General features: G+C 42.0%; 1 protein-coding gene across 1 annotated transcript in view; it reads left to right on the forward strand.

The window, feature by feature from the left end:
* ADAM19 (ADAM metallopeptidase domain 19) overlaps nucleotides 1-20768 on the forward strand; it is a 75118-nt gene extending 54350 nt beyond the window's left edge. Inside the window, exons 13-23 of the mRNA XM_072989985.2 lie at nucleotides 2332-2421; nucleotides 5455-5650; nucleotides 6695-6803; nucleotides 8265-8469; nucleotides 8685-8762; nucleotides 10904-11012; nucleotides 11272-11416; nucleotides 12466-12547; nucleotides 13488-13682; nucleotides 14974-15126; nucleotides 16841-20768. Of these exons, the coding sequence (XP_072846086.2) occupies nucleotides 2332-2421; nucleotides 5455-5650; nucleotides 6695-6803; nucleotides 8265-8469; nucleotides 8685-8762; nucleotides 10904-11012; nucleotides 11272-11416; nucleotides 12466-12547; nucleotides 13488-13682; nucleotides 14974-15126; nucleotides 16841-16894 (1416 nt within the window). The 3' untranslated portion in view covers nucleotides 16895-20768. The remainder of the gene's footprint in view (nucleotides 1-2331; nucleotides 2422-5454; nucleotides 5651-6694; nucleotides 6804-8264; nucleotides 8470-8684; nucleotides 8763-10903; nucleotides 11013-11271; nucleotides 11417-12465; nucleotides 12548-13487; nucleotides 13683-14973; nucleotides 15127-16840) is intronic.
* Nucleotides 20769-22839: the final 2071 nt, after the last annotated feature.

The raw sequence follows: 22839 nt of genomic DNA on the forward strand, positions 1-22839 counted from the left end.
GTATCATCTGGAACGGAGTCAAGTATAATATATGTTATGAAAGACTAAGACCTGGAACATAGAAAGTTGTATTCTACAATGTTGTGTGTGTTGCAATGACCCAGAGTAGTGCCTTGGCACTAATGGGAGCAGGATACAAATTAAATAAATAAAATATGTCAGACAAAATGTCTGTCTAGCCAGTATTGTCTAGTATTGTCTAGCCACTCGCCCCACCTACGTAGCTCAGCAATTTCGAGTTGTGTCTGATTTTAATGGCCATCATCTGTAGTCAAGATGGCCAAGCTGTTCAGTACATCTGTCAGGTGCTGGGGGAGGGACAGGGGTAGTGAGAGCTAGTCTTTTCTAACTAATGTGAGGTAGAGGACCTGCCCATCTGGTGTTGCAGTCCTTTCCTCTACCAAGGACTGCACCTGGAATCTTCTGTGCTCTGCTGTAGCCAAGGTATGGCACTTCTCCAGGGAAACTCCCAAAATGGATGAAAGTGGCAACATTATTTTATTTTTCTTCAGTGTCGCCTGTCACTTCAGAAAGTGCCAGTGTGGTTTTGAGTGAGAGGACTAAATCCAATCTCTAATCCCAGTAATGTGGGACTCACTAAATGAATGGCTCAACCTGGATATGAAGGAGATCCATCCTCTGGAGAGGAGAGGATGGGGAAACAACCCTCTGGAGAGATTAGAGGGTTGTCTCCCCAGACTGCATAGTGTAACCTTCCCTCTTTGGTACGGAGTGTGTATTCTGGGTGTATTCCTGGATCCGGACCATTCATGGGAATCCCATATTGTAAGCCGCCCAGAGACCTCCGGGTAGTGTGGGCGGCATATAAATTGAATAAATAAAATATTGTCGCAGTGACCAGGTCAGCCTTTAACTAGCTGAAGATGATTGTCCAGTTGCACCCTACCTGGATAGGGGGTGCTGAGGATGTTGGTGCATGTGCTGGTGATCTCAAGAGTCAACTACTACAACACTCTGTATGTGGGGCTTTTCCTTGAAACTGTCCCAGACATTTTGACAGGTGCCTAATGTAGCAGCCAGGCTGGTGACAACTGTGAATAAGTTAGATCACATTTCCCTGGTCCTGGCCGGCCTGCCTGCACTGGCTGCCCTGTGTTGCACTAGGCCAGATTCAAGGCGAGGGTTCTTACCTATAAAGCCCTCTATGGTTTGGGACCTCACTACTTGTCGGAGCATCTTTCCCTACAAACATCTATCCACATCACCCGATCCTCTCAGGCCATGCTCCTTTGGGTTACCACTCTGAGGAAGGCCAGGAAGTCTTCTGTTTGAAACAGGGCCTTGTCAGTCATGGCCTCATCCCTTTGGAATGGGTTCCTGGGGGAGCTGCAGCTGGCCCACTCCCTTGCAGCCTTTGATGCTCAAAACCAAGGCTGTTTACCAAAGCCTTTGAAAGCATCCTCTCTTAACGTTCCATCGACTGTTCATCTTTATCCTCCCTGTTTGCCATTATTTGGGTTTTCTTTGATTTATTAGCCAATCGTTGTTTACTTGTTTACATGTGGCACTTATTTCTTAGTATATTATTTGAGATTTATTTTATGTTCATTTTACCTTGGGTGCCAACTACCCAGAGTAGAGCCTAGCACTAATTGAATAGTATACAGGTTTAAATCAATCAATCAGTCAATCAATCAGTCAGTCAGTCAGTCAGTCAATCAGTCAATCAGTCAATCAATCAATCAATCAATCAATCAATCGATAGTCAATACTTATGTAACTTTCATTAATTAAATGATTTTGCTGGATTTCACCCCAAACTTTCCTGACCTTCAATTTACTACTATCCAGTGTCTCGGATTCTTATAGAGCAGTGATAGCGTTAGAGCGCTTCAGGCTCTCTGGCCTTCCTGAGACTTGCCTTCATCCTTTTCTTCACTTTTATGATTGCTTGTAGTCACAGACTGTCGCAATGCAGACAGAACAAGAAATGAAGTGGCCAGAACTGATCCAGAGTGGTTGTGTAGTTTGCAATTCTAACAGATCGTTCCAATGCCTCTGTACAAATTACTCTGTCCTTATTTTGAGTCAAATTAGTGGGAGAAAGGCTGCAGCTGGATAAATTGGCAGCACACAAGCACATTGTTGTGGCTAGGATAAGATTCAAAAGTATAGTAGGCTCTTACTTCAGATGTTTTGTTATACGTGAGATGAAGATTGAGAGCATGTGCAGCTACAACAGGTTTCCAATCCACCCTGAAAAAAACACAGCCAAATGTCTTCAGCATTTTCAGGTGCAGAACATCTGCCATGTAAACACATTGCCTGTCTTCTTTCTCCCATCTCTCTCTCTCTCTCTCTCTCTCTCAGGAATGCAATAATCCCTGTTGTAATGCTGCTAATTGCTCTCTGAAGGCTGGTGCTGAGTGTGCGCATGGAGCCTGCTGTCATCTGTGCAAGGTGAGCGCTTTGCGTAGCTCTGGGTCTGACACATTAAAGGAAAGGCTTGCTTGTCTCTATATTGTAGCTCAAAAACTGAAATTTAAAGAGGAGGGCAGGCATATCCTTTTCTTCTGTCTGAAACCTGAATGCAAGATAGGTGCTGTGAACCACATTCACTCCTCACTTTAGAAACCCAGGAGTTAACAGGTGGTGATGCTGAAGTGAAGAAAACAGGTGTAGCACAGTTGGTTGCAAACAGAGGACGTCTGATTGTTACGTGTCTATCCTGGCTTTCCTCTGGCAAGCTGAAAGTGGGACACATGGCTTTTTTCTCTAAGCTCACTCACTTTATGGCTCAGTGAGGTCTAGGATTGGGATTTCTAATATCACAAGGTCGCACTCTCCCCTCCATATCATGCTGGCTCACATTATTTAAAATACAGTGGTGCCTTGCTTAACAGGCACCCCATTTAACGACAAAATTGCATAGATTTCGAAGATTTTGCGATTGCTTTTGTGATCGCATTGCGATGTTTTAAATGGGAAAAATCGCTTTGCGATGATCGGTTTGCTGTTTCGCTTACCAATTATCGCATAGCGATGATTTTCCAACAGCTGATTGGCGGTTCCAAAATGGCCGCTGGGTAAAAAAAAATGGCCGCCCACTGTTTTCTGGGACGGATTCCTCACTTACCGGGCAGCGAAAATAGTCGCCGTATGGAGGATTTTCGCTTAAAGGTGAGTCTGAAGCCCATAGGAATGCATTGAAGGGGTTTCAATGAGTTCCTATGGGCTTTTTAATATCGCATAGCAACAAAATCGCTTTGCAGCGATTTTTGCTGCACTGATTATTGTCGTTATGCGAGGCACCACTGTATTTGAAATTCTGCCTGCAGAATGTAGAAGCAACAGTCAGAAAATGATTGCACGCCAGTGACTTCTGTGTTTATTCTAAGGAGACCTGCCTGTTGAAACATCTATGCACCATTTGCATTGAACATTTTCATATTTATATTTTGCCCATATTTAGCCCGGTTTGAAAATCCTTCTGATGCTGAAATGTTTTATGACAATCTGGGCAGTGAACTCTGCAGACATCTGTGTGGCAGAACAGCACCAGGAAAGAGCCACTAACCAGGGCCTGCTTGTGGTCCAGACAGCGGGGGGAACCTTCCTGCCCTGATCATGAGCCATCTATCCTCTTCTGTTACTCCAGGGAGCCACTCTCGCCTTCCCTGCCACCAGCTGTTTTGGTTTATACTGGGATTGTGGGACTTAACAACTGCAAGTGGAAAGCTCATCTTTCAAAGCAGGCAGCTGGCCCGGCTGGGACTGGAGCCACCCAGTGAGATTGTGTTGCCAGTTGACTGGTGTCCTCTCATTTGTGTGCTGTGCCTCAGCCATCAGAAAGACAAAACATGTGCTTGGGAACACAGGAAGAGTTCTTGTGGGAGGATTAAGCTGCCTTGCATTTGGGCTCACAGTTATGTATTCTGTTCTATATGGCACAGCTGAATTCTTTTAATGACCAGCAGGCTGATCAAGCTTCAGCTCTTGGATAGAGTTTATATATATCTATCTGCTGGTCATATATATATATATATCTGCATACAGATGTCCGTGTCTCAGTTTACATCTCAGCTTTCCTAGGAAAATACAGTTAAAATTGTCTTGGTATGTCAACTTCTTCTAACCCCTCACTGAGGACTAGTTCCAGGGGTCTGGTGGTTGCTTAAAATGGCTGCTCTCAGTGACTCTGTGCTTGTGGCCAACTGGTTCAACTTTTTTGCACACCCAACTTTTGAGTTGTTTGGGATGGCATGCAACTCTTACTCCTCTACATGGCAGGATCTGCATACAGTTAGCTGTGCACCAGCCTACATACACAGCATTTCCTGCAGTGTGCCATATCACTAATGGAATAATGGTCGTTGAGGAATTATCTCCATTTGAATAATAGAGGATTCCCTGTGATTTTTCTGAACCCAAATTATTTTCCTTCCTGTGTGGCATTTTGGGAGGAAAATGGCTTTAGTATACAGCATTTCATTCACTTCGGTGGATCCCAACCTTGGGCAACCCGGGTGTTCTTGTATTGCGATTCCCAGAAGCCTTCATCACCAGCTGTGCTAGCCAGGTTTTCTGTGAGTTGCAGTCCAAGAACACTTGTGTTACCCATGTTTGGGAACCTCAGATCTCCTTGATCAAATAGGAGTGGCCTGGCGCTAGGCAGATTCTGAAGCCCTGGGCCCAGAACTATGAGTGGAGACTTGTATGTGGCCAAGTGGTTCAACCTTTTGCCCACCCAGTTTTTGGGTTGTTTGGGATATATTCTGTGCAATGCACTATATTCCAGAGACTGTACAAAATACTGTATAGAAATCAGCTCATGCTGCTGTATTTATTGAGCCCAGTGATGTCTACTCATCAGTGTATCAGGGGGAGGTTGTTAGCAGGGTCCAGCAAAACTGGGGACCTCAGAATAGGCCATCTAAAGTACAATCTACCATCACAAAAAAGAAGTGTCTTTATTGCTGCAATATGTTTCAGACCTTTTTTTTACATAATAATGATCCTTTTTCAGGGAAATTCCCAATAATGAAGGAGGAGGAGTTCCAAAGCATTGGTGGGTCCATGGTTTCCCCACTTGTAAGCTAAGGATTTTTTGTAGTTTTTATAAACTACAGCAATTATAAAAGGTAAGGGTCAAACTTCTGGTCAGGAGCCTATCTTTTGCCCACATGACTGCAGCAAAAGCTACAACCTGACCCTGAACTGAGATATATAGGTACACTTAGTCTCCCATTCTTTGGATTTTGAGGGCAAAGCAGTATACAACTAACAAGGAAATGGAAATTGCTGTTTGTCTTGAGTGAAAGTCTGTCTTTCAGAAGAAGTGTACAATGTTGAAACTGTTCCATGATGGAATTAAATTGTTATAAATTCATAAGCAGGCGGAGTAACTACAGTATTAGTAGGCCAAAAGCTGGTCCCTTTCCCCTAAGATACCTAACTTCTACCCTGAGATAATAGTTTGAATTCTTTCTTTAGCTGATTTCACCAGGAACTCTTTGCCGAGAGCAAGCTAGACCGTGCGACCTGCCGGAGTACTGTACAGGCAAATCCCCTTTCTGCCCTGCAAACTTCTACCAAATGGACGGCACTCCATGTGCAGATGGGAGAGCCTATTGCTACAGTGGAATGTGTCTCACTTATGAACAGCAGTGCCTCCAGCTCTGGGGATCTGGTAAGAAGGGTTCCTCTCAAAGGCTGTGGAGTCAGTCTAGAAGTGCCTGGAAAAGGATTCTGGAAGTTTTAATCTCCATTAAAACACACACACACACATTTTGTGGGTCTCATATTCAGCTGGGCATGGGATAGGCCAGGACATGGACAACAGTCTTCATGGATTATGGCTGTTATGACCAAATACAATAGAGCAGTAGTTCCAAACCTTGGGTCCCCAGACATTCTTGGATTACAACTCCAGGTTATCCTGGCCAGCACAGCCAGAGTTTTAGTCCGAGAACATCTGGGAGGCCAAGGTTGAGAACCACTGCAATAAAGGTAACTGGTTTTTGTACTTTTAATAGTTCGATAGAAGACAGAATTTTGGGAGGAGCACCTAAGAGGCATGTTGAAATTCCATGGGCATGTTGAAGTGCATGTTGAAATTCCATGGGCACCAAGGCCTTTACAGCTACTCACTACTCTTGCATATGACCACTCTAAACTGTAGCTCTTAATTCCATTTTGGTAAATTGTAAGCCAATAGAATTGAGTGGGAGATATCATTCTGCTCATTCAGCCAGTCTGGTTTCCCCTGTGAATTTTCATCCAGACACCAATTATGGTATCTTAACATTTCTAAACTGCATAAAATTCAGTTTAAATTCCATACAGTTTTAGCAGATTGTGAACTCTGAGTTGTTTTCTTTCTTCTCTCTTAATCTTCCCTATAGTTTTGTGAAAGCTTTTGTGAACCCTTTTTTTACTACCATGGCAACAAAAAGCCTTACAAAAAATTACATGATTTAAAAAAAAATTCCTCACAAATTGCAGGTGTGTCATATATTACTCTGCTGTTCACCCCATGTCACAGGCAGCCACGCTTGCCTCTGTTAGAGGAAGAGCTATGCTATCTCAGAGGGGCGAACCTTTCCCCCTCCTTGTTCTTTTCACCAACACAAGGATAGCTGTGTGTTCGCATCAAGTGTGAAATTAAGTGGGGAGGTTTGGGGAAGTTGCCTTGTTTTGGGGAGACAAATCACACAGCATTTCTTTCATACAGGAGCTAGGCCAGCCCCCGACCTCTGCTTTGAGAAAGTAAATGCTGCTGGAGATTCCTATGGGAACTGTGGGAAGGATACCAACGGCAGATACAAGACCTGCAATGCCAGGTATAAAGAGCCAAGCTGTGGTCTGAATGAGGGGATCCCTCTTGTGTCCTCACAAACAAAAGGATGAAAAATTAAGCAACTTTGTCTTGTGACTGACTACTTTTATTTATTTATTTGATTTATTTATTTATTTATTTATTTGATTTATATCCTGTCCATCTGGTCTGGTCGACCACTCTGGGCGGCTTACAATAAAGAATATACAATAAACCATAAAAATTTAACAAACAAACTGTGACACATGCAATAATAGAACAAAAGATAAGCCATGTCTTTAGTTGTCTCTTAAATGTGCCCAGCATAGGGGTCGCAAGAATCACCAGAGGAAGGTTGTTCCAGAGGTGAGAAGCCACCGCCGAGAAGGCCCGGTTTCGTGTCCTTTCCTTCCGGGCCTCCCTCGGCGTTAGGCTCCTCAGCCTCACCTCCTGGCTCGCGCGAGTGACACGGGTAGATCTAGGTGGAAGCAGGCGTTCCGTGAAGTATCGAGGTCCTAAACCTACAAATTAATGTGGGCTCTTTGTTCAACTCTTGTTTAAATAGAATGGGTAACTATGGTGTAATACATGCTTCATATTAAATCCTCCAGAACAGGTCTGGGGAGCCTGTGGCCATCCCACTTTTTGATGTACTCCAGTTCCCCTCAGGCCTAGCAGGCTTAGCCAACGATGCTGCATGGTGGAAGTCATAAATGAACAACATCTGGATGGCCACCAGTTTCTCAGACCAGTTTTCAGATACATTTGCACTATAGGATTCCTGCTTAGGGCAAAGACAATCAGCTCCTTCTCCTGGTCTCTCCTCTCAGAATAATCCTTTGGATGTGTGGTTCACATCTGAGGAGAAAGGCAGAATTATTTGGGAGTCTGCACCCCATCTGCTCTGTGAAGTGGCAAGAGGAGCTGCCTGCTCACAGGTATATCTGCAGCCTGGACCAGAACCTTCTCCCAGACAGCACGTCTGCTCACTGAGAAGGACACAAAGCAGGCTTCTGTGCTTACTAATGAGAAAATTGATTTTTTGTTGCTTGAAAGCAACAAAAAATGACTTTATCTAAAATAATCTCATGATGGCATGGGAACAGGACACAAAGTTAATGGAAACCCATCACTAATATCACTTGAGGCCAAAGTGTAATCTTGTTCAGGTTGACTTTGATGCAGGCAGCAATCCTAAGTAGGTTCACCTGGCAATTAATTTACAATCTCTGAGATACTCAGGGGCCAAGGCTGGTAAGGGTTCAATGTGCTCCTAGCAGGTTTATCCATCTCAGGACGTGGATCACCACATTTTGCCATACTTGCATCTTCTATGAGGGCAGCCCCATCAACCTCACTGCAGTGATTTAATCTTGGTTACAAACCTTCTAATTTCATAGCAGGTAAATGTCTGTTTTTTTGTCTGAGAAAAGCCAAACCTGTAGCCAGGATGCTCAGAGGAATGTGCCTTTTTTTCTGTGTCCAGGGATGCTAAGTGTGGCAAGATCCAGTGCCAGAGTTCTGCTTCTAAGCCTTTGGAGTCCAACGCTGTTGCGATTGATACAACAATCACCTTAAATGGAAGGCAGATCCACTGTCGTGGAACTCACGTCTATCGTGACGAGGAAAATGAAGGGGATATGTTGGACCCAGGACTTGTGATGGCAGGGACAAAGTGTGGGGACAATCATGTAAGTGCAGGCCTTTTACTGCAATCATGCATCTTATGCCTACGGACATGATGAAGAGAGCTATCTTTGCTTGTTTTCAATGTGGTCACGTGTCACACCCCTTCAAGAGGCATGCAGACCCGATTATCTACTTAGGCCATTTTTGGTACCCCCAAGCACTCTTAACATTTCTTGTTTCTTCAGTCTTAATTCTGAACATACCATTCCTCCTACAGGTTTGCTTTGAGGGGCACTGTCAGAACACCTCTTTCTTTGATACTGGAGACTGTGGGAAGAAGTGCAATGACCATGGAGTAGGTATCTTTGTACACTACACAGTATAATATCCCTGTATCTCATGCCTCCATCCCATGAAATACTGAGATATGTACTTAAGAGTTCTTTGCCTGACAGTGCTAATACACTCCACTGAACAATAATGGGGAGAAAAAACCATCCAGGGCCTCTGGTGACAATTCATCCCTGAATCCTCTAGAACGGAGCCATGATGATTAAAATGCTATTAAATTGATAGCACTTGATATTTTTATAATTATTTAAATTTTTATATTTATTCCTTGACAGTTTGACAGCCTGCCTGCCTGCCTGCCTGCCTGCCTGCCTGCCTTTCCTTCCTTCCTTCCTTCCTTCCTTCCTTCCTTCCTTCCTTCCTTCCTTCCTTCCTTCCTTCCTTCCTTCCTTCCTTCCTTGTACTCATTAAACATGAATAAACTGCACCTGTAAAAGTTAATGCTCAGGAGAAAGACTGTCTATTTAGAACAGGGCAGCGGGCAAAATGCACCCTGGGGCTACATGTAACCCACCAAGTCTGTTTCTGCACCTTTAGCTCTCACCCAGAGGCCTCTTTTTCTGGGAAAAGAAGAGGTGAATTTCAGCTTCTGCGGACCCTCAGGAGTAGCTTTTTTGAATGGGTTGCAGGGCCCCCTGTACTGTTTTAAATCCTGAATATATATATAAAATTACTGTATACAGGAATACATATATCTATATATATTATTATATCTATATAAATATATAAATATTTGTAGGCTGAGGAGATATTTGTAAGCTGCAGGAGAAGATCATTTTGGTTGGTTGAGGGGCAATTTGACCAACAGTGCAGAAAAAAGCAAGTATATATATTTAAAGCTCACAGTGGACATTTAGTCAGTATTTGAAGCTCACAGTGGACATCAAGTCATTTCCAATTTCAGTTTTTGTGGCATTTTTGATGGTCTGCTGTGCCTCCCTAAGATACTGAGGGCAGAAAATTGCCCCTCAACCAACCAAAATGATTTTCTCCTGCAGCCTACAAATATCTCCTCAGCCTACAAATATCTTCCAGTCCGATTGCATCAAGTTTTATTTATTTATTTATTTATTTATTTATTTTATATCCCGCCTATCTGGTCGGTTAAAACCACTCTTAGTGAGAGTGTTTCACAAATAAGAATTACAAACTGTTTTTCTTAAATTGCTTTTAGGGTGAATGTAAAACTTATACATGAATTAGATTCTAAAAGCTCCCTTTATTATTTTTGATCCTGTATGAATGAGGTGCACACTTTTGCATGTAGTAAATGAAAGATTTAGCCGGGCCTTTTTTTGTATCTTATATGGAATGTTCTTGATGTTAGCCCAAAGATTGGCCATGTCAGTATGATGATATGTTGTATCTTTAATATTTAACAATGAGGTCTTAGCAGGTTAAAGGGAAAACAAAACATGAAGCATGATTAATTTGGGGTTTACTTTGCTATTCATATGGAACTGTTTTTCATTTTAAAAATTTGGTCTTTCTGAATACATGTGTTAGACCTATTCAGTTGCCAAGCTATCTTGTCACAACATGCAATACTGGAGCAGGTAGCTTTGGGGAAAGATTTAATTAAAGTTTACTATAACTCCCTATGTAGTCTGTGATTCAACTGAATTTTGAATTGCAGCATTCACAGATGAATTAGTTATAGAAAAAGAGGATTTTGTGATGTAGACGGCAAATGCCAAGTGTCAGATGCTCTGGGTTTCCTTAAGCTATGGTCCTGCTCTCTTGAAAAGATGCTATTCGCATCTGTCATGGCTAGACGACATGGCAGAGAGTATCGGCAGAGAGTTTAAAAATAGTGGGAATCCTCTCAGATCCACTTCAGGAATGTCCACACACCCCAAGAGACTTCTGAAGGGTGGAAATGTATCCTTTGGAACATGAATGGCAGAAATGAGAAGAATTTCGAAACACTGCACTGATTATCCATGGGGACATTCTACAAATAGATCTAGATTTTTACAAGTCTTGTGTCCCAACAGATGCTCATGGGTGCTGCTTGCTATTCTGGGTGTTTGTGTGTTTGGTGGGGGGGAGGTTGGCAATGGATGGGGGGGGGTAGGAATGGTTATGGAGTTTGTACCAACTAGGAAAGACTGATGTTAAAGTCCAGAATTGTTCTCTTCATAGGTTTGCAACAACAACCAGAACTGCCATTGTTTCAGTGGATGGGCACCTCCATTTTGCAATAAACCTGGGAATGGAGGAAGCCTGGACAGTGGCCCCATGCCTTCAGAAAGTGGGTGTGACTCATGTTTCTTTCTGGAAATGAAAACTGAATGGAGGGAGGTAGCTGGGGCAGGGCATTAGGGTAGCCAGATGGAAGAGAGCGTTTGGCCGGTGAATTTTTCTCACCCCAGATGACATGGCAAATGGCTCTTACTGTCAAAAATCCAGAAATCCTGTTTTCTGGTTTCTTGCATCTGTTTACCCTGGATGAAAAAGAAAGATATTAAAGGAAGATGTGAGCTTTTTTTTTCTTTTGTTTTTCTTGTCAGGTCCTGTTCCAATCATCATAGGAGTCTTGATTTCTATCTTGATATTGATCGTAACTGTAGTGGCTTTTTGCTGCTATAAATGGAGAGCCAGGCTTGTTCCATTAAAGCAGTCCATAATTACATCAAATAAAACCCAACCGTACAGGTGAATATTTATAATATAGTGGTAACCTATGTGTGATGTAGTGGATACAGTGATGGGCTAGGAGCTGCGTTTGGATCTTTGGTCAACCATGGAAACTCACTGGGTGGTGGAAGTGATAAAACCATTCTTTAAATATTTGACGTATCTTGAATGTCCTATAAGGGTCACTGTAAGCTGGTTCTGATTTGAGGGCACATAACACTCACATAAATTTTCATTTTCCACAGTCATGAGACTAGATGCCTGTAGCTGCCCCTCCACACACTTACATGCTACTCATATTTCTTACACAAAGGGCAGGATGGTACCGAAGCACTGATAATTCCTTTCTTGCATCCATAACTATGGGCATTTATATATTGGGAGGAAAAAAACAAAATTAATCAAAAATCACTAATCTGTTGATTCATATTTGTATGAATCGGTGCCCCCAGCAAATACGAATCAATGCATTTTAGCAATTTTTGATTTGTGGGAATATAAAATTCTCTCCCGCCCACCAAGCACTTAGAGACACCAAAGTTGAAAAGACATTTCCCCTGACTCTCCTCTACAAGCCCTCCAGGCTTGGTGAAGATTGGGTTTTGGAAGAGGTTGTCATTTTGGTTTCTCTAGGTGCTTTGGGGAGCATTTTATAAGGTTTTAAAGAGAGAGAAAAAGAATTGATGAATCAATCCATTAGGAAAAAAACATAAATTTGTAATTTGTGATTTATTGATATTGATGAATCACAAATCAAAATGAATCACCAATTTTCTGATTCATGCCCATCTCTAATCTAGATGTATCTGGAGTAATCAATACCTATATGAGAGTCTGGATTATTGCAGCTCATGTAGCCACTGTGTTGATCTCTTGTATCCCTCTTGCTCACCCACATGACATATTCCTTTCTAGTTCATGTCTAGTTTACACTCTTTAGGCTTGTTTGTATGGGACCCCTTAAGTGTAATAGGAACTGTTAAATGGATATATGGATAAGCAGTCACAGTCATAGAAATAACTTATGAAATAGAAATAGATTCTAGTTTTCTTTTCTTCTGAAACAGTGCTCCTCCTCCCATTCAGAATGCTGCAAATGGCCATGCCAATCCAGCCTTCAAACTGAAAACCCCTCAGGACCAGAGAAAGGTACATAGGACAGGTTGTAATTGCAGTGCTATGGAATAATGCCTGATCTTTTCCTTCTCTTTAACTCTTATCTGATTCTGATCCATACTGATAATCCCTTGGCATTATAGTATGTGGTCCACAGATAGAACATAGAGGTTTCTCCTCTCATGTTGTTAAAACATAGGACATAAAAGATTGTTTGGAAGACATCTGGGTGTGTGTTTGTTGTTGTTGTTTTTTTGAAGGTCCTTTCTCTCACTGCAGTTGTTTGATAGGAGAAGGTATCTCCATGTTTCTCCAACCTCCCAGAATTCTCCAAAAATTTCCCCACGAAGAATTCTGAGAGTTTCAGCCCATAAGCACAAATCTTATAGAACCCTAGAATTTGCTTCTCCTCCCAAGAGGGGGCCTTATCTCTGGCATTGCATCAGATTCTCCAGCTTTTGCTTTGTGTTCTTAATTTTGTTTATAATAGAAAGCCAGTGTGGTGCTTTCTGAGAGTCATAGTTCTTTGGGAGGTGCCCTCTGTAAAACCTAAAGGGCAGCAAGACTGCAATTCCCTCTGTCCTCCATACTCAGAAGGGCCTGGCCTCTACTGATCGGTCACAGGTTTGCTCTAGCTGGGACTTAAAACTGGATTTAGCCTTTTGGGTTGGATCTAGGATCTGTTTTCTTTATTCATCTCATAGATAGCATATATATCTGATAGCGTGCCCTCCCCCCCCCAAGGCTCCAGTACTGCATTGGCTACTCTGGGGAGGAGGGTATGGAAATATCTACAACTACGAGCCATTTGTTCTTATTTAAAACCATATCCAACCCATGCCAGCCCTTGTATTTGGTCCCCTGAAGTTTGTAAGAAAGAGCTCTCTAAACCGTAGAAAACAGAGCAGCAGTCTGAGAAATAATCACCAGTAACCTTATGCTGTTTTCATCTCTGCTATTGGCATTACCACAGATCCCTCCTGTTTCTGAAGTGCATTACTACGAGCCACCTCCGGAGATCAAACTCCATGTCCACCCACCCGCCCTCCCAAATAACTATACAAGGAAACCACCTCTCCTGCAGCATCAGAGCGAGGTGAAGGGCATCCCAAAGCGGACTCCACCAAACCGGCCAGCACCTCCAGCTCCCAAAGGCATTGTGCCACAGGTGAGAATGCGTACCTCACCAGAAAACCCTTGTCAGAGTTGCAATTGCTTTGGTCACTTGTAGAGAACTGAGTGGTTGTATGACTTCCAGGTGCCTCAAACCTGGGCAACACCGCTAGTAAAACAGTCAGTGGGCACTGATGTAACTTCAGTATGGATATGGCTGTTTTAACATTTAGCTATATCCATACCTGTTTTACCTGAATGCTAAAACTGGCATATAAAGAATACCTGCAGCACTGGTCATTCTTGTCCTCTGCCGGTCAGTTACGTGAGTACTGAACTGTTCAGCGGACTGTGTTGGTGTACTGCTCCCTCTGCCCTAGTGCAAGGACACTCTGTACAGACATTGTTTTCCCTGCAGGGGGAGGCCTTGCGTTAGTTTTCATACTTAAATACGGGTGGCTTCTGCCCTGTTGCAGTATACAGAGGAGATGAATCCACACCGATTCTGATAAAACAGTTGCAAAGACCACTCTCCTCTTCCCAGCCATCTTCTTACTTCTGTGCCTCACTCTAGGCTCCTAGGCCCTGCCAAACAGTCCCTGACCAAAATCTCATGTTTAAAGTGCCACGTGTCACTGCATTCCCCTTTGAACCCTGACTTTACTCCCAAGTTTCTGAACTAGAATATAACCCAGAATGATCATCTCCTTTGGTCCTCACACTCAGCATGTGAAGCAACTTAGTCTGCAGGGCCAGCCCTACTGTCAGGTGGAGTGAGGCGGCCACCTCAGGTGGCAGATTTAGGGCAACATGAAAGGAGGGCAAATTCATTGTTGAGCTTGTTGTTGCTGCATTTCTCCTGTTGCCCATGGAGAGAGTTGCCTTGCAACTTTTTCCCCATAGGTGCTAAAATGTCTTGTTTACCTTTGGGCACAATGTACCTTGTTTTTGTGGTTGGGATAGATTTCATTTGCTGCTCTTCCCTCCAAATGCATCAACCTAGTAAATTAATATGAGACAGACACTGGGGTAAGAGGAAAGAATTGTCTAAAGTGGTGGTTCTCAACCTTGGTAACTCAGGTATTCTTGGAGTGCAATTCCCAGAAACCCTGGCCAGTACAACTAGTAGGGGAGGTTTCTGGGAACTGCAATCCAAGAATTATTGGGTTACCCAAAGTTGGGAACCACTGGCCTAAGGGATCACAGAGACTTATTTCCATTCTGGAATCTCCTGCTGTTCACTTTATAATGGCTGTGTGGCACTGCCTTCTTCTGTGACTGGATCACTGTCATGTTTACATATTTGGGTTTGGAACCTAAGAAGAGCCCTGTTAATCTTGCCTTAGGATTTCTCCAGGCCACGACCCCCTCAGAAAGCTCTTCCTGCTAATCCAATCCCTACAAGCGCCAGGACTGCACTGCCCAAGATAAATGATACAGCAGGAGCAGCACCCCAAGGTACTGCAAGAAGTGTCAGAGGGCATCAGATCCTGACTGAGGTGAGACATAGATGTATAAGATGATATGTGGGTTAGAGAAGCATGAAGCAAAACATTATTCGTAGACAATGTGATGGGCATGTGTCCCCTGAAATAGTGCAAGGAAGCTTTTAACCAGCAGTGATTTGCCATGGCTGATAACATCATTTCTGTTGTGCATGCCAAGAGGCTCAACAGGAATTCAGCCATAAAGTCACAGTATAAAAACACTATTAAATTACTTATTGTATTACATCAGCACAGAATCAACAATTATAAAATCCTTTAAAAAACACAGCCCAAAAAGTACGACCCAGCATTGGGTTTTTCTTCCTCAGTCAGTCAGTTGCCAAAAGTCTGTCTTTTACCAAAAAAAGAGAGAAAGTTTTCCTGCATGCACAAGGATGAGAAGACCTGGTGAGCTCCTGTGGCAGGAAGTTCCACAGCCCAGGGAAGCGCTGAGAATAAATAAATAAATTCAGCCATTGATTTGTGAGCATCCAATAATATAACTCTTTGGACAGTTCACAGAGACCTTAGAATAGCTCAGAGATAAATGGAATATGAAATATCATTTTGCAACTGTAGTATAAGTCTGCTAGAAATTATTGTTTCCTGGTATTTTTAATATTACAGTCAAGAGATAGTATGTATAGTTGTTGTGGGTTTTTTGGGCTCTTTGGCCGTGTTCTGAAGGTTGTTCTTCCTAATGTTTCACCAGTCTCTGGAGAAACGTTAGAAAGAACAACCTTCAGAACAGGGCCAAAGAGCCCGAAAAACCCACAACAACCATTTAATCAATCAATCAATCAATTATTTATTTATTTATTTATTTATTTGATTTATACCATGTCCATCTGGTCTATACAACCACTTTAGAATCCGGCCGTGAAAGCCTTCGCGAATACATAGTATGTATACCTTGTTTTCATGAACTCCATAGTTGACTGAAGATGGCTTATGAGTTACCCAGAACCTTTCAAAAGAATATAAAGTATGTTATACTGAGATCCTTGGCACTCTCACTTTGAGGTCATGTTATATCTTATTTATTTATTTATTTATTAAATTTATACACTGCCCATCTAGACCAAAGTCTACTCTAGGCGGCTAACAATAATAGATAAAATAAAACAATATCATAAAATACAAAACGACAGTAGTAATATTGCTCAAGATGGGAAAAAATATTCAAGTGATGACAGGAGGGAAAGCCTGCTTAAAGAGCCAGGTCTTAAGTTTGCTCTTGAAAACACCCAGCAAGGGAGCCAGACAGATCTCTGGGGGCAGACTGTTCCAAAGGCGAGGGGCCACTGCTGAGAAGGCCCGGTGCCCCTGCTGTTACCTCAGGGCTCATGGGATCTTCTCCACTTTGCGCCATAAGAAAAGGTTTTTCAATTATTACGTAAACTGAAAATAGTTACAAGAGCCTGTGGTCAAAATCCTGCTAGTTAAGCCCATCAGCTCAAAGCAATTGGTCTAAGTCTCCGCAGGGAATTGGTGCAACTTGAAAAGTCAGTGTAGGCATTTCCCGAGTCTTGGCTTGAAAAGAAGATGTCTGCATCGACATCTTAACTTGTGGCATTTTAACAAAGGGATTTATGGCATTTGTGTTTTGCTGGTGTAAAAGGACAATAGGATCTTGGCTTATAAATGTGTCTGCTTTTAAAAGATATTATTCTGATCTATTGTCCCACCCAGGTTCAATACATCTTTTGCTTTTTTCTTATTCCAGAATGCAATCATCAAGAATGCTGGAGCAGTGAACACCCTGAAATTTAGAAGATGAGCTTCATTTTACAATTTTTAAATCCACACCAGTTTCCTTCTTGTTCGACCTGGGACTTCCCATGGGTTTTGTCTCCAGTAAGATGACATGTGGGCCATGTACAATTCTCAAATTACTGTATCCCATCTCATATAGCTCACTGAGGCTGATACCAGGGCTGGTTTTAGCAAGCGTATCTACCATTTGTGGCACAGGTAGCTGCAGTTTTGCTGGAAATCAGTACACATCAGAGTTAAAGTGACCTAGTTTGCCTTTTTTCCCCCTTTTAAAAAGGCAATTACTGTACATATTATAGTGCAATACAGTGTGCTGAAATGAGAGAGGGAGAGGTCTCAGTTCTCTCCCAGTATTATCTCAACAAACAACAAAACTGATTTTAACCAACATTTCATTGTGAGCCAGCACATTCTTCTCATTTCCCACAACACCTGTGTACTTTTACCAGAATCACAGAGTTGTAAAAAGATTGCTATTGTGGCGCCCCTGCTGTTACCTTAGGGCTCATGGTATCTTCTCCACTTTGCGCTATAAGAAAAGGTTTTTCAATCTTGATGAATTTTGCCATATGACTGGAAGAGAGGTTTCCCTCACCCTTTATTAAGGAATTATCCAGAGTTCAGTGCTTACAACTTGTCTTTGACCTCTTGTGAAACCTTTTGTTCTTCTACATGTCACATCAACGTCTTTCGCCCAAAACGTTCCTGATGGTGGCTTTCGGGATCTGAAAGCATCAGTGATGTAAAAGAACTCTTCATTCATTTCCCATACTTCTATGACATCTACTCTGCTCTGCTAGCATTTGCTGTCTTAACAACAGGTTTTTGTCCAGCTGTACTGAAGGCTGGAGAGATTTTGTGTGGTGACATGCAATTTGCCTTAACCTCCAAGGACCTGCCATTTCTTGAGCCCCCTGTGTTGGTGTCCAGCTGCCCCTTCCTCTGCCATTTCAGCCATTGCTGTTTGCTTCTGTTTAGACTAGACTTCTGCCATGTCCTGTCTGGCAAATGATGAGGTCAGCAACAATGGAATGAAGGAGACCTCTCTGTCACAAATGTATATGATCATCATGTGTTCCTTATACACATGTTGACTTTTTTCTGCTCTGATATCCAATCAGGTGAACATATGGGCCTCTAGATGTTTTGGACATCACATGTCAGATGATCCAGCTAGAGTGGACAGTGGTAAGGAATTATGAGTGTTTTCATCCAAAACATCTGGAGGACCAAATTTTCTCCCCCCCAGTGTAGGATGTAGTTCATAAACCACCATTACATTCAGTGTGAGCACCCAGCCTGATCCATATGAGATTTTTGTGACCACATACTTAAAGCACATGCATTTTCCCCCATACATGGAAATTATATCCACATGCAAATATTTTTCATGTAAGAAACAGGAGAGCAGATGAATCATATGGGCTCCTTGTCATTTTAGTTTTCGATCTGTGCCAGTTTAAATGATCTTTAAAATGAACTGCCAAACAAAACATACCAATCAGCCAAATATTAGCAAGGCACTATGAAGGAGTCATAATTGATTGCATTTAACTATAAGTTCTGCCACACATTATTTTGTTTATATAATCCAGACACTTAAGTTAGGTATTTTTGTATTTGTCTTTCATTTGGATTGGGCACAGTCATTCAGGAAGTTTACTCAATAATTTGTCTCAGGGTAACTGCACCTTTGCATCCTGCTCTTCATTGTTGCAATTTTATACTTGGCAATGGTTGATAGCTGGTGTACCTTAGCCATAACCTAGAATTAATACCAACTGGTTAAGTTTCAGTGATCAGTATTGTGGCTAATATGGTTGAATCTGGAGCTGCACTTGGTTAGACTTCTGCAGTATTGCACAGTTGCAGTTCTGCATGCATAAATATTCAACAGGATACTGGACAGCATAAAACCTCAGACAAGGCACTAGAAGCAAACACCATAATCCCAATATAAGGAGGAACACTATGTTGTTATCCTTTTACTAGTGTTCTTTTGCACACAGAAAGTCAGCTCAAACCCAGCAGGAATGCATAGGGCTTGAGCTGACTTTCTAGAGTGCATGTTTTAATTCATCTACCTTATCAGGGGGAGATGAATTTCGGTCAGCTCAACAGAATGTTTGCCTTAATTCATGGTGCTTTAATCATGGGGCAGCTGAACGAATTCTAACTTCCTTGCAACTAAGCAGCTAAGCACCATCACACAGACTGTGTTTTGCACTTAAATCAGTCTGGTGTTCCCAACATAGAGCTGTAATGTTGTCACTTTTGGCAGCCTAAAGTCTGAGCTAGTAAGGGGAGCATTTCACAGCCACCCACCGTCATACACACTCAGACCACAGGATGCCCCTGGTTGTTACTGATTTGAGGCTTTACAAGTATTTTCTCAGGTTTAAAGTCACTTTGTAGTGATTTGTTTGTCCTGTCAAACCCCCCCCCCCCCCGAATCCATGATTGTTTTGCTAAAACAGGAACTATTTTGGTTCCCACCTTGAACAGACAGGAGACTTGAATCAAAAGCAAAAATATATCTAGGTGCTATTAATAGAAAGGCAGTGTGTTTGGCTGGAGGCAATATAGACTTTTTAAAAATTATACAAGCTTTTATGTCAGCCTTGGTAATCTTATTTCAAGAGGGGACCCAACAGTAGTATAAAGAGACCATCTGGGAAACAAAGACCATGGTTTCAGAAATATGTTCCAACCTGTAGATCAGGAGCTCTTGGTTCAATAACTTTGCAATTGTGAAAGGGTGTCTTAACTTTGTACCTGTGTTACAGTATGATTCTTATGATTTCTTTTGAGCATCTATGACCATTTCCCCTCCTGATCCTGATTCTCAGGTTGTGCTCATTCCTTCCTTACCACATTTCAGTGCTAGTTTTAAAACCAAGCCAAATAGTCGTTTGAGATACGATTATCAAAGAGTTTTCTATCCTTTTTTAATTGAAAATATTCGGAAGGAAAGGTTGTGTGTGCACGTTAGCTGCCACTTACTTTGAAACAGAAAATGTCTGAAACAAGAATGCACAGTAAACTCTGAAGATGATCTATGTCCTGAAGACTCAGGTGCTGTTAGGGTAATGGGATCAGTAATCAGTGACTCAGAACTGTGACAGGGGAAGATGCAACAGATTTTGTTTTAATGTGTCATTGATGAGCCTTGCCTCCACTGGTTTCATGAAAACCCAGGTTTAGGCCATATCAGAATATACCAAAGAACAATGGTGTACAGTCCCAAAGAGAATATTTAGAGCTGGATTACAGGATTGCCAAGTCTCAAAAGGGACTTTCTTAAAAATTCCACAATGAAAAAAAAAATATATATATAATTTACTTCCCCCTCTGCCCTGCAGCAGAAATATGGCTGAATATTCTTTTACCCCATCTGGTATGATGTGGAACTAAAGGGACCTTGTGTATGGCAAGAGATGAAAGAGAAGGATGGTTGTCCCAGCACTGCTGGACCTTGGAGGGAACTCAGACTGGTAGAATTTCCTCTCCATATAGATCTTCTGGGACAACTAAGAATTGACAACCTTAAATTAAGTGTGTTTATTCCTGTGTATGTAGAAAGAATGCATTGGGAGAAAAACATTAAATTAGGCTGCAAATCTATGCACATTTGCTTAGGAGTGAAATCCACTGAATAACTTGGGACTTCCCTTCAAAGGAAAAAAAAAGCATAGGATTGCACTGACTGATTTTGATTTTTATTATTTTGGGAGAGCCTAGGCACCATGTGCTACCATTTTATGTCTCACAGGTTTACAGTACAATCTCTGTGCATCTATGCAAATACTTGAATAATGCTGTTTGTTGTGCCTTTTGCCTAGTTATATTTAATAAAATTTGTGGTTATTATTGCTGTATTCACTTAACAAATCTTTGTTGGGAGTTGGTGTTCCTACTAATTGTAGGCTGAGCAATTTGTTAAGCAGGTAATCCTCATGAGTGAAATACAAGGGATCATTGCAAATTTCTTCCCCCAAAATCTCTGGAGCAAACTAATCCCAATCATTTATTTCCCACTGCTAGAAGAGAGTACTGCTCTTTTTTGGGGGGGGGAAGGTGTTGCAGGTGAGAGACTGATAGTATACGTTATGCACAGCAATCAAAAGAGGAACACAGAACAAATCACGTTTAAGAGTTTCTATACAAAGATTTGTATTCTCCTTCTCCAAGTATACACGAACAGTATCAAAATGCCAAATCAAACCAGAGCAACAAATTCCTGTCACTCCATCAACATTATTTACAAAGTTTCACTGTTCTTGTTTCATTGTTGGATACAGTAACAAGGATCCTAGGAGTTTTTAAAGCCTTTAAAAGGAGTTTTTAAAAACAGGTAACAAGGAGGCACAGACATATGCCACAGATGTGTAGTCACTGCTCTCTCAACTGAGCTTGGAAACATAACGTGCTTTGTAAGATCTATTTGGTCACATCTTAGATTCATCTTCTCCTGTCTTAGCCAATGAAATAGTCTCCATGAGCTACAGAAGACAGCAGGCACATCAAAGCTATGTTTTCTAACTGCTACTGTCTAGTGATACCTCCTGGACCAGATGGGGAAGGCTCATCCTGAAATGAGTGCCCCCCCATTGAGTCCACAAACCATCCATGCTACCACTTCCAACTTACTACTTTACAACTCCCTAAGATCCCCTTGTCAACCTTCCCACCAATATTTTATCTCCCTGCAAATAACATGCAGCAGAGCAAAGGATATGTTTGTGATTGCTAGGGTTGAAGTGCACTCACTGTTAAGGTCAGAACAGGGCCAGGCTGGTTCCATCTGACCCAATCACCACTCCAAGTTCCCCCCCTGCTTTATATTTGGCTGCACCAGTCTCTGTAGCTCCTTTGTGTCGAGGCAGATGCTGTGCATAGTCTTGACAGAAATGGCTCCTCAAGATGGCAGGCCGCTGTTGTACCTCAGTGGTTTGCCAGCAGAGAATAAAAGCTTTTACTATTAGACCATTAGACTAAAATATCAAGTGTCAAATGCTGTATTTATCCCCTAAGACTTTCAGTTTAGAAACACATCATTTTTTCATGCTACCGTAAAACACATGTCACAATAACTCTGAAGCATAAATACCAGGAAACATCAGAGTTGTGACTTTTGTCATGGAAATGAAGCAAAAAGAGTGAGTGCAGAGCAGAAGAATGCTAGCACAGAATTGCAATTACGGAAGAGGAAGTGGTTCATTGCAGTGACATGACATAAGACAAAGTAAACTTGAGGGTCACCTACATATTCAACACGGTATCCTAACAATATGGGCTTCTTTCTCTTTTTTTAAAACCTACAGCTTGAAACAAGAAGAGAAACTCTCAGAAACGGACAACTCTTTGTATCACTTAGTGGCAAAATTAAAAAGCCAATGGGAAGCCAGGAATAGAACTAAACTTGTTTTGCTTCCTCTTCGCATGCATGACTTCTTTGTGCCTGTTCCAGCTAACCAAAGGTTATCAGGGCCAGCCCCTGTCAAACTTCCTTTTAAAGACCCATGTGCAGCTACTATAGAATATGCATTGGGGTAAATCCTACAACAGCAAACAAATAGAATAAAAATAAATTTCCAATAACCTGCATGACTGCACCTGAAATCTATGTTCTGTTGGTTCAGAGTAGTAGAACACAGGATCTGAACATGTAGTGGTTTTGTAAATTTTAACGGGCAATGGGAGGTGGGGAGCGTGAATGTGAAAAATAGGCTTCTGAACGAGGAGGCATATATAAACAAGACACAGAAATGGAACACCTCCTGCTTATTTCAACAGTCTCTGTGTTTGGAAGGAGTCGGGGATTCCCACAATCAATTTTATTATATAAGATAATGGTACAGACATTTTATGATTTCTTGGTTGTGTAGGCTAAGAGAAAAGTATTTAGCTGACTGAGAAAGGGTGACAATCATTTGGGAATCTAGAGGT

The sequence above is a fragment of the Pogona vitticeps genome, chromosome 2, assembly GCF_051106095.1.
Source record: "Pogona vitticeps strain Pit_001003342236 chromosome 2, PviZW2.1, whole genome shotgun sequence".
Classification (NCBI taxonomy): domain Eukaryota; kingdom Metazoa; phylum Chordata; class Lepidosauria; order Squamata; family Agamidae; genus Pogona; species Pogona vitticeps.